The 11,688-nt window shown below is 43.8% G+C and overlaps 2 protein-coding genes across 2 annotated transcripts; one reads left to right on the top strand and one right to left on the bottom strand.

Moving 5' to 3' along the window:
• Positions 1 to 419: 419 nt before the first annotated feature.
• msx1a (muscle segment homeobox 1a) lies at positions 420 to 2,414 on the top strand. The gene is made up of 2 exons (XM_041956668.1): positions 420 to 951; positions 1,152 to 2,414. The coding sequence occupies exons 1-2, from the start codon at positions 519 to 521 to the stop codon at positions 1,568 to 1,570; spliced, it is 852 nt and encodes a 283-aa protein (XP_041812602.1). The 5' UTR covers positions 420 to 518; the 3' UTR covers positions 1,571 to 2,414.
• A 5,789-nt stretch (positions 2,415 to 8,203) lies between these two features.
• On the bottom strand, positions 8,204 to 11,479 carry LOC121622077 (cytokine-like protein 1). The gene is made up of 4 exons (XM_041958904.1): positions 11,258 to 11,479; positions 11,131 to 11,175; positions 9,923 to 10,069; positions 8,204 to 9,829 (listed from the first exon to the last, which is right to left on the bottom strand). Exons 1-4 carry the CDS (start codon positions 11,402 to 11,404, stop codon positions 9,728 to 9,730), a joined length of 441 nt encoding a protein of 146 aa, XP_041814838.1. The 5' UTR covers positions 11,405 to 11,479; the 3' UTR covers positions 8,204 to 9,727.
• Positions 11,480 to 11,688: the final 209 nt, after the last annotated feature.

Raw genomic sequence — 11,688 nt, 5'->3', positions numbered from 1 at the left:
AAGTCAGTCATCACGTACGGCTCCATGTGAATACAGCACGGCAAAATGTTTGGGCCAGAGAAGTTATCAAAGATGTTATAAACACAGTGAGTTAATAATAGACAGAATGCTCACGGCCCCAGTTATAAAATGTCAATAACTTAATTGTAGGTTTATTATAGAGTCTAGTTTCTGGAAAGACATGATTTTGTGGGATTTAGTCTTGATGAAATCACGCTCCATTAAGAGTTTGTTGTGTTTATGTTTATTTAAAGTGGGTTGTTTTAAAAAAAAAGTAACTTTTGTTAACTTTCCCACTCTGATTTTTTTTTTCAGAGACTCGCAGGGACCAGCCCATCTCGCCTCTGATTGGCTGCCTCTCTCTCCACGCCTGCCTTATTATAGCCCTGCGCTCCAATTTGGTCACATAAACATGAGGATACCGTCACCCAACGGCGCACAGCAGTAACTTTGCGTAACTCCTTCCACTATATCCACGAGAGTCAACGAGTCACCTCACCCGTGCCAGTCGGACCTGTATGGCCCCATCGATCGCCATGTCAGCTTTGACTGCTGGTTTGAAAACTGAAGACCTTCCTCCCCGCTCGGTTCTCGTCAGCAGAGGCGACATGCAGACCAGCCTGAGCCCCGCAGAGGAGACTGGGAAGCCCAAAGTTGCTATTTTGCCCTTCAGCGTCGAGGCACTGATGGCTGATAGGAAACCCAGCCGAGAGATGGCATCCCCGGATGCCACGTCCGTTCCCGGGACGTCCCAGGCGCTGGGAAAGGGCGCACGGATGGGTGCTTTCGGTAGTCTGGATACTTCAGCTCCCGGTTTAGCCATGAGCTCCTCGTTTTCGGTGGGCGACATCATGAACATGCCAGAAGACGTGTTGATTAAACCCGAGAGCCCGGACAGTAAAGAGAGGACTTCATGGATACAGAACCCTCGTTTTTCTCCGACACCTCCACGTAAGTCCAGATTGTAGAAATAATAGATGTCCTTATAACATGTGCAATTTTATGTTCGTATTGTAATAAATGATCGGACTCGTGTGTCTTTCACACCCGACGTGTTTTACACGATAGCCTTTACTGTGTCTCGTGTGGATTTGCGCATTTTGCGCGTTTCAATCCAAGCTTTTAAATGAAAGCGTTTTGTCCTCTTACAGGAAGGTTGAGTCCTCCTGCCTGTCCACTGAGAAAACACAAGACCAACAGAAAGCCCCGGACCCCCTTCACGACGTCCCAGCTGCTGGCCCTGGAGAGGAAGTTCCGCCAGAAGCAGTACCTTTCCATCGCCGAGCGCGCAGAGTTTTCCAGTTCCCTCAACTTGACTGAGACCCAGGTCAAAATCTGGTTTCAGAACAGGAGGGCCAAAGCCAAGCGGCTGCAGGAGGCAGAACTTGAAAAACTGAAAATGGCAGCTAAGCCTATGCTGCCTCCAGCTTTCGGGATTTCCTTTCCTCTCGGTGCGCACGTCCCCGCGTCCTACGCTGGGTCGCACCCCTTCCAGAGGCACTCGCTGCCGGTTTCCCCCGTGGGACTGTACGCCGCTCACGTCGGATACAGTATGTACCACCTGGCTTGACAGGGACGGAGGACGAGGGGCAGCGCAGTGGGACACCGGGGGGTTGAGAATACTTCCCCAGGGCCCTCCGGACAGCTGAAGGTGACGCTGAATTAAATAAAGAGGCATCCTGGCGGTGAGCTCAGTGTCACATCTTGTCAGGGGGCCGAGACCCTTCTGAGGACCTTGAAGTTTATCCACTTCTCTTGACCTCGCCAGTAAGTTCACACACTGCAAAAAGAATCCATCTTTACTAGTCATTTAATCTTGAGTCTTAAATCTGATTTTGCCAGTGGACTTTGAAGTAATAATCCGGGATTTTTATTGATGCTAGAAATGTTAATTCAAGAAACAACCTGAGCGCGAGACTAGATGACTTGAAGGTGGACATTTTTGCGGCGCAGAGGTGGAAAACAATTTAGTACCTGTAAGCCAATGATAAATCACGACTGGACAGTCAAGTATGGACACCGGGCAGTGCCACAGTGTGCTCCCTCCTGCTGACAGCCAGGTAAAACAGCCTTCACACCGCGCAGCTCCTGGGAGTCAGTCAGACATTAGGTTGGGCTTCCATCACGTCTGCGGGCTGCTGTCACACTGCAAGAACCATACTTCTTCATTTGTTGCATTCATATCAATGCGTAACTACAGTGGGTTACTGAATCCAGTGTCAATAAATGCTCTTTGTGAATCTGCAGAACCACAGCATTTGTTTTTATAACAGCACTGTCTGTTGTTGGAATGATTCCCTTCGGAAGGGATATGTGTACTGTAAAATAATGTATATTTGAAGAATATCCTCATTTATATTATGAATATATTTGTGACATAACTTAACAATAAATTGTTTATTCTTTTTCATTAAGCAGTTGTTCGTTTTGACTGACACTTGCACGGCGCCTGCAGCACCCATGTTACTCCACGGTCCCTTTACGAAGCAGAGGGAGAAAAGAATTATTTTAATGTTTAGTGAAAACTACAGGGAATACTTAAATATTTATACGTTTATTTATCTGTTTGCAGGATGAAGTTTAGGCCTGTTGTGAGGGTTGGAACTTCTTGGACAACATTTTAAGACAAACAAGTTTATACGGAGAGAAAGGCAGGAGGGAATAATTATTTTCAGGCCTGCTGTTATAAAAGAGAAAATCGGAATAATGAGCAGCTTGATTTTAATGCTATGCGCTTGGTTTGTCATTGATAAGGCTGAGGACTTTATATGAGCCACACCATGCACAACAATACTGACACATCACATTTATTCACAAGACGAGTTAAACCCTTGACACTTGGTGTGCTCCTGCGCAGATATCCCAGCCTTTCAGCGCTGCTGCGCACTGTCAGTTTAAACTTGTCACATGTTATTTGCTGGAATGTATTGCTACAGCTGTTGCCTATTGCTTTGAAACAACTAACCTAGATTTTGTTGGCGCCAGAAGACTTTTTTTTTTTTTTTTTTGGTGGGGTGGGGGCGCAACCAGTTGTGCTGACTTCAAAACACACCGATAAATATTGAGGATTGGTTCTTTGGGCTAAATTGCTTGTAAACAATCCACTTGAGTGTCATTATGGAGTGTTTAGGGTGTAAAATGAGCCGGGTGACACCCCATCACACAGAGGACAGGCTGCTCAGAGCCCATGTGTTACTCCACATATGAGCGTATTACCTGACTGGAGCGCGTAAAGCAAATATTTCATACTTGTGGTGAACGCAGGAGTCATTTTCTGCCATCAGGGAGACTTCCATGACAAACTGGGACCAGGATCAGATAGAGGGGAAATTACAGGCCAGTGCGCGGCGCTTTTAAAGGCTTTCTCTGCTGCTCCCTGCCACTCACGCAGGGGTTAAACTGGAGTAAAATAATTGCTGTAATGAGCAAAGGCAATCTGCCGCAGACGGAGGCCGGCTCCAGCGAGGCTGTAGCTCCAGGCAAGGCGGAACTTTTATCATTCCTAAAATGTCAACGGGGGACTGGGACGGGCAACACTTGTGCTCTGTGCGCAGCGATTTCCTCCGTGCGCCGACAGGCTGCTGCTGTCCCAAACAAGGCCAGCAGATAGCTGGGGTTTATTCAGACACCTTTTAATCCCCAACAGCATTTATTTTATCACTGCGTCTCTTAGCACAACGTTTATCTGAGTTCAGTTCATGGCGGATTTGGCCTGACTGTTTTTTGATTTATGGAGCTCTGTGGTGTGTTTTCCTCATCTCGTCCACGATGTGTGACTTACAGAATCACCGACAATGAGCTGAAATCACACGGATGGACGATCCGCCTGAAAAGGAGAGAAACTTGACACAAAAGAGTAGAAAGAGAGCCGTCCATCCTTTAAAGCCTTTCACCGCTTTGTCCCCGGCTGTCTATCTCGCCAGGAGCCAAAGAGAAAACAAAACGCGCTGCTTTCTATCATCCAGAAGATCACAGGAGGCTGTTCGGCCTACAGCTCGAATAAATGATGGCTAAAGCAGTCGTCTGCACCTTTAACCTTTATTTGATGTGTTTTCTGACGTGTAAAGGACACGTTACATGACTTTATATTAGCAGATGTAATATGGGATATTGAAGAAAACCCGCCATTTATTCCTCAAATATAATGCAATTAAAATTTAAATGACGATTTATGTGCATGTTGGAGCGACACGCTTTTATTCAATTACAAGTTTAAGCCACATGTGATTTGTTCATGTTGCTGATTGTTTCCTGCAGGATGATCTCTGCGAGATATTGTGCCTCAATTTATATTCACCAAAAAAATATATTATTCAACGTGCTGATCATTAAGGAGGTTTTCTTCTAAACTGAGCAATTATTTCAGTAAAAAAACGCGATGATTTATTTCAAGGAAGTTGCTGTTAGAAATGTTCTGTTTCGTTCTTTATAAATTAGGGTTTTTTATTAATTAAAGCATCGATTTTTTTTTCCTTCAAAGCAATAGCGTCGATAAACGTCTGCACGTTTTATTTTATTTGAGTTTCAAAGGTTAATCAGGTATTAATCCAAGTGTTGGTGATGAATCAACCTTTCATAAAATGTTATATCCGCGCACAAAACTCTAAACGCGTCCATTATCATGATCCTCGTGAAATGCGGGAGGAAAAACTGACCTGACACCATCATTTCAACCCAAGAGGAGTCCATGAAACACACAAGCTGGAGTCAGTGTCTCTGTTTCCTGTCAGATACCACACCACCACCTTCTGTCCGGACTCGGTAACATTAAAAAAAGCTCTCAGTTTCGATTAAAAAGGTGAAAGTGGAAAGAGAGAAAGCAGCTCATCAAACTCAATATTACATAAGTAAAAATAATCTTTAAACTTTGCACCTGAGTGAATCCACATAATTAGAAATGGTAGTTGAGGAGGCCGAGGCCTGTTTCTAGGCTGTGCGCCTTTCCATCATTTTCAGACAATTGTTCACAGTGAGCGAATAAAACACAATAATAGTTGTTTTAAAACGTTTTAGGACAAAATAAAATTAAAAAAAAACATGATGGGGGAGACCTTGAAGTCACCGGGTCCTGTGATAATTTGAGGATGCTGTGATTTCACCCTCGTCACAGTTTATAATGAGACACTTCCTGCACGAGCTCACGTGTTGAGTGTTTGTGGTGAAAACGCCTTAAAAAAAAGGCACAGTGTTGATGAAATTATAAAATAACTCATCCGATTTTTAAATCTGTCTTTCACAGATTGTGAACTCAGAGTGAACTCAGAGTTCAGACAACAGATGTGAGAGAAGACCTGAGAGACAATAAATGCGTTCAGACTCAGAAAACTGCTTCATAGTTTCATTCAAAACACGAAGTCTGCAAACAGCCGATTTGAACTACCGGTCAGTCAGAGCAACATGCTGTAAATAACAACAACAACAACAACAACAACAACAACAACAACAATAATAATAATAATAATAATAATAATAATAATAATGCAGCGGGGATGTTGTAAATCAGTGTTCGGTTCCCAGCAAACCATCACCAGCAATGTGTTGCGTCTGTCTTTCCCAAAAAGACTTATAAAACCAGACTCCTACAAAACCAGATGTTCTCATGCAGGGAAGTTACAGAAATATTAGAGCTTTTTTTTTTTTAATGAAATGCAGTGAGCTCACCATGAAGCCATATTTGCGTAATATTTAGTTGGGCTTTTCAGCCCCAATAGGCCTACATGCTGATATTCAAGCGGATGGAAGTCATATGAATATATGAAAGAATGCACATTGCTCATACCATTTATAACGGTACATTATCCTCACTCTGAATTGTTTGTCAGCTTGAGTTATTGAGACTTACTGAGTTATTAGTTGAACTGTTCTCTTCACACAGATGTAGTGAAATCGGATGACTTAATGAAGAATTCAGGATTTGAACCTCCTCATGTTGTGTTTATGTGGCCTGTCGTGTCCACTAGAGGGCGGTGGTGTTGGACTTTGGTCACTTCATGCTGTAACCTGAAGTCCCTGCAGTCATCACTGGGACACCGGCAGAGTCATCTCCCCTGAATTGATTACAAATAGCTGCCTTTAGCCTGCTGAACAGTCCCTATTCACAGGAGTCCTCCTCTGACCCTTTATTGAAAAAATTACCTCAACGTGGAAATCAGTGGAACAATTGTGCATTTATAAGGTACATTTACTGTTGACAGGAGGGGAAGCTTTGGTCTAATATGTGAGAGTTTTGAATCTCACTGAACACTAAAACACACCTCCATCCAGCGTAATTACAGAGCGTGCAGAGAGTGCCAATCATCTATTGGAAATTAAGGGGGAAACATTTTCTTATGTGGACTAATGAGGCAACATTTCTTTTAAGATGCAATAAAAATGCTAAATGTGATGGAAAATTGCCTGGAAACCCCATAAACCAAAGTGAATCACAAACTGCATCACCGACGCTTTCATGTAAATAGGTTTCTGATCTGTCCTTTACAAGGCAATTTATTTCAACAAAGCAGAGAATGATTACTGTCACCCTTCGGCTAAGTTGTTGTTTCTTTTATTGTGCAGCATTTAGCATTTTTGGTGCAGTGTCACAGGACATTAAAATTGTTAAATTACCTGGCCGCCTGTGGTTTAAATGTTCTGTTCTCGTTTTGCCTTAATGATAGAAAATAACCTGGATTCTGCGGCCCTCTAATGATGATCAACAAGCAAAGCAATTAAGCTTTATAACCACACTGTGGGCTGATTTCTTAACAAGCCACATGCTGCTGACTAAAATGTTTTTCGTTTTTTCGTAGGGTTGGTTAATTAGCAGCGAGAGCTTCAGGCCTGATGGTTCAGAAGTGCAAGGACTTGATTCTTGGCACAAAAACAAAAGTATGCTTAGTGCAACATGGAGGCTGTTAAATGATTATAAACAGATTAGTGTGTGTTGTAAGATAAAGTGAAGCTTGAGTTCAGGCCTGATGAAGCTGTGAGTGTTGTTTTTAGGCAGCGTTTAAAGAATGATCTAATGACAGCTGGACATCCTCTTGGGCTGCTGATTAAGATTCTGCAGCATTATCACGAGTGTGAAATCTTTGTGAATCCACACACCCTTGCAAACCTCAAATTTAATCTAGAAATTGTTGATCATTACAGGCAGTGAAACACCTTTATATACAGTCTATGGTCAGCAGCATGTAATGACGATAAACCATCCTCATCTGATGTGGCAATGTGGAAGTATACATCCAGCGCCACCTTGTGACAGATCAAGGCACTGCCAAACTCCCTCTGAGGATTAACCCTGAACATGTAGCTCTGCATGGGGGATAAGCCTTCAGAGGTGCCTGATGGTCCTTACCCAGGAGCAGCTCAGCTCCTGCATGACTGGTACCTCAACAAGCCTCAATACAGGCACGTACTCGCGCCTCCTGCGTCCTGCACAAGGCGTGTGAAGCTGACTAAGATGACTTAGCCACATGCAAACTCAGCAGGACAAACGTGAAGCATCGGGTTTCACAGCTGATGGTATTTTGAAGGTTTATGGCAGCAACATTGGCAGCACCAGGTCCAAGCAGCACTAAAGCAAACAGCAAAGCCAAAACAGAAACCGTGGCTCCCTTCAGCAAATATATGTGTCGAAGATCACAGTCAGCATATGAAAACAACTGGTCATCATTGTGAGGTAACGCAGATGTGAACAGGTGCCATTTTGACAATCGGTGGTGCATGAAGTTCTGAGGATTAGCTGCTAAAAACCTTTCATTAATGATCTTCTGTGTGTTGTCAGGAAGGCAAATCCACAACCACAAACACACTGTGAGTTTTTGATTGTTTCTTTCAGTAAATATTTTGTTGTTTGGCAGCCAACACGGAGCAGCGCCACACAACAGCCACGTCTGACAGAAAGAAGGGCTGGCTGAATGCTCACCAAGGTAGATTACCTCTCACAACTGAATTCAAGTCTCTACAAGTCATCTACATGCAGGTATTCACACTAGTTGACATGGAGGGAAACGAGTGTCTCCCATGGAAAGGAGGGATTATTGACGGGGCCAGTGTGGCTGCTGCTCAGGGGCCATCAGGGCCAAACCCAAGACTGACTCATTTCTGGCTATAGTTTAAGTCAAGTGAACTGTGCTAACTCTGACATCACGGCCTCATATAACCAGATGTATTCAAAACAAGGATTAAATGATATCCAGGGCAGAGCAAAATGCAGCACATATCAGGTAAAACAGGAATATTTTCTTTATTGCAAAACACGATATAAAAAGAAACAGAAAAATAAGTAAATTTGTTCCATATTTTAGGTTGAAATGGGCCTAAAATCACAGAACACGTTGAATATGTCTGCATGGAAAACACTGAGAACAACCTCTGTGTGCAGATCAGAGTGTGGCCAAGGGAGGGCAGCAGAGGCCACACATTAAAGGAGAGAGGCTGACATGTTGCCAAGTGCAACAAGTCAGAACTCTGTTCTGAAAATAATGGCAGCTGCGCCATTACTTCTCCAGAGAGCTCGAATGGTGGAGGAAATAATGACGCCAAAGAAACATCTACATTCCCTCACTGTGCGAGTTATTATTTCTTTGTGTTTTTGTCTTTTGAATGCACAATGAGAGAGTGGAGACTGTGGTTTGTGTAGGACCCACTTTGCTTCATTTATCACATTTTCATTTTCAAGACGCAACCAGCTTATTTTGCTTTGCAGAGACAAAATGCTTTTGCACTTTAAAACAAAGGTTACTTATAATACAGCTGCCTTCCAGTCCCGCAGCGACATTCGAAAACTTCATACTGTTTCTATAACAATAAAATTTTCACATGCTGGGTGTCAGTCGGGGTGAAAATAACCTCACTCCTGTTTTAAATTTCAGAAAAGGAATCATGCTGATTCACAGACTGGACATGAGCCAGTGTGCTCTAAATGGTTCGTGTGGTGTTTCCCAGAGTCGACTCGCAGACACTTTGGAAATAGACAGACAAATAGTTCAGACAACAGGACAAGCTGATACATAAAGAGAGGTTTTATTACATGTATAGATTGTCATGAACTCTGCATAAGAACAGCAGTTTCTATATGTCTGTGCAGTGAAGGCACTGTTACTTTATATCCAATCTGCTGAAAGCCATGAAAGTGTTTATGTTGTTCAGCCTCACTACAAGCAGCAGCACTGTCCTAACATCTTTCATATGAAACAAAAGTTAAAAAAGCAACTTTCTGTGTGGGAAACCTCTGAGGGAACGCACCGTACGGCCGAGTGTGAGAAAGCAACGCCTGGAACATCTATTTCTTACGTAACATTTTCAACCACCGTGTTTTACAAAACGCTGTACAGTGCTCCTTTAAGACATGTTAGTCAGACCAAGGGTTATGGCAACACAACATATTTCTTTTAATGACACATGAAGCTTTGATCAGCCCTGGTAAGTAAGCAGCGGTTAAGCCCGGCTCACAAGCATCTCTTATTGGTTTATTAGTCCAAGGTTTTCTTCGGCATGGTTGGCATTCAGCAAATTTCCTGTGGAAAGTTCTGCACTCATTGCTGGAATGCGGCCACACATGTCCACTAACATGAGTGTGCAGCCAACGCTGAGCCAACTGGGTGCGACATGAAACAGCACTGTTTGTGTTGCTTATGATGCATCTAATGCGGTGCAGGCTGCTGTGTGTATTGTGCACGCTTTACCATTCAGCATACAGTATGTGGTTTTATGAATAGATCAATGCGTGTCTGTCGTGTGTTGCTCATCTCTCCTCTTGCAGCAGCTGGAGCCTGTCCTCGGCATAGTAAGGGCTGCTGTGGCCGGTATCAATAGCCTCACAGTCATCTGTGAAAAACACCAGGTCCTGCCAACCAAACGGAGACATGTATGCATGTATGAGCCACTCACGCCTGAAAACAAGAATCCTGAGGTGAAAAACAGCGCAGATGTTTCTTACCCGATAACACATTCTGGTGATGATGGTGTACAAGTTCTGGATTTTACGTTTCAGCAGCACCATCCTGGGACGCTCTCTGCAGTACTGGTTAGGATGGTTCAGCACCACATACAGAAAGTCCCGGAGCTTGGTTGTGATGCACGCGTTCTAGAAAGATAAAACTTTGCTTTTGCATGACAGCATCTCGACTGAAGGTCATGTGAACTACTTTGATTGGACCCTTTTGTGATAGTCAAATATTCTCAGAAACCCTTGGATTCACATCAGCGACGATGCTGCCACAGAAATCATAGTACAAGTTCATTTGCATTGGTTTGATTGATTTTGTGTTGAATTAGCTTCCAGTGCATGGCGAGAGTGAAAGTTTTAGCTCTTATCTAACCGAGATCGTTCTGTCAGCTTGCTGATCAGTCCCATCACAACACCTCTGTCCCGCCCACTGTTTAAGGCAGGCTCGCACCGATGTCGATCAATAGCCCTGGACCTTATGAATAAAATTAACTATCATGCTAGGTTGTAACCCCCTAATGCATGCTGTTATATCAGCATTTGAGCATCACCTTTGGCTTTATATCCCATTCATTTTAGTGGAAAATGAGGATATACAGAGTTCACTACTGTGATGCTTTGGTGAATTATTCACATTTGTTGACCCCTGACCCCTCTGAAGTGAGAAAGCTTAGTGGCAAGGTTTGATCTGAGTAAAAGTGAGTAAAACTTTCATCGGTTTTCGCTTGTGTTGCTTATTGGCTACGAGGGTGCAGAGAGCTCAGAGTTGCCATCACTTTAACCAGATTATACAGTTTCTTTGGGTTACTTTCCTGTAATGAGACATCTCATATTTGACACCTTCGCAATTCTAGTAAAAAGCATTTTGTAGCATATTTTTCTGGGGGAACCTAAATTGTACATGTGTATATAATCTATTATAGATCTTCACAGCAACTATCCACTTCAAATAAGTCTTTATTATAACACATTGCTGGTTATTCTGCAAAAGAAACGAGCAATACATCAACATTTGAAGCTAATAGGATACATGAGAAAGGAACATAACTGGGAGTATAGGAGAAAAGGGGGTTTTTGGCCTGGGACTGCAAGGGTCAACCCCCATAGCTCTTATTATCTAACTGGAATTAATGAAAGTGGTTTTTAATTGAAATTGAAACCCCCCACATCGTATGCATTACCCCGCTGGTTCCACTTACATGCACGTCAAGGAAGATGGTGGGCAGAACGTCAGCACACGTCTTCTGCAAGCCGACAAACATCATCATTAGAAAGCGTGATGCGGAGCGCCAGTCTGACATGTGTGCGGGCGGTGAGAGCGCTTACCGTGCGGTGGTAGGTGTGGATCTTATCAAGCAGAGCCATGACTTCTTTGCTCAGGCCGACCGCTCTGGAGTAGCAGGTCGGGGGCGCGCAGTCCGACAGCCACACAAAGCTGAAGAAACACAGGAGAGTGGCCGGTCCCAGCCTCATGTCGGCTCTGACGGTGCTCAGGACTGCTTCCAGCGGCTGGGTCACTCCAGTCTCTCACGCAGCAAGAAGAAGACGTGCTGCAGTTTTAAGGATGGAGTGATCGGGGGGGCGGGGGAGGATGGACGATGACGTGGAAGCGCAGAAAGGCTGAGGAAAACATTCTGGGGGTCTGCTGTTTGTTGGAAAGCAAATGCTGTGTTCATGTGGGTTCAGAGCAGCAGGGATGATTGAGCTGCTCCCGCTGATAACAGCCAGACATTTACAGTCAACCACCTGTCCAAAAA

This window comes from Chelmon rostratus, chromosome 2 (assembly GCF_017976325.1).
Source record: "Chelmon rostratus isolate fCheRos1 chromosome 2, fCheRos1.pri, whole genome shotgun sequence".
Classification (NCBI taxonomy): domain Eukaryota; kingdom Metazoa; phylum Chordata; class Actinopteri; order Chaetodontiformes; family Chaetodontidae; genus Chelmon; species Chelmon rostratus.
This window is presented reverse-complemented; position numbering and strand designations above follow the sequence as displayed.

Coding starts and splice junctions, on each gene's coding strand:
- LOC121622077 (XM_041958904.1), bottom strand. CDS start 11,404: ATGAGGCTGGGACCGGCCACTCTCCTGTGTTTCTTCAGCTTTGTGTGG. Junction 11,176..11,257: donor TCCACACCTACCACCGCACG/GTAAGCGCTCTC, acceptor GTCGGCTTGCAG/AAGACGTGTGCTGACGTTCT. Junction 10,070..11,130: donor CCATCTTCCTTGACGTGCAT/GTAAGTGGAACC, acceptor TTATCTTTCTAG/AACGCGTGCATCACAACCAA.
- msx1a (XM_041956668.1), top strand. CDS start 519: ATGGCCCCATCGATCGCCATGTCAGCTTTGACTGCTGGTTTGAAAACT. Junction 952..1,151: donor TTTTTCTCCGACACCTCCAC/GTAAGTCCAGAT, acceptor GTCCTCTTACAG/GAAGGTTGAGTCCTCCTGCC.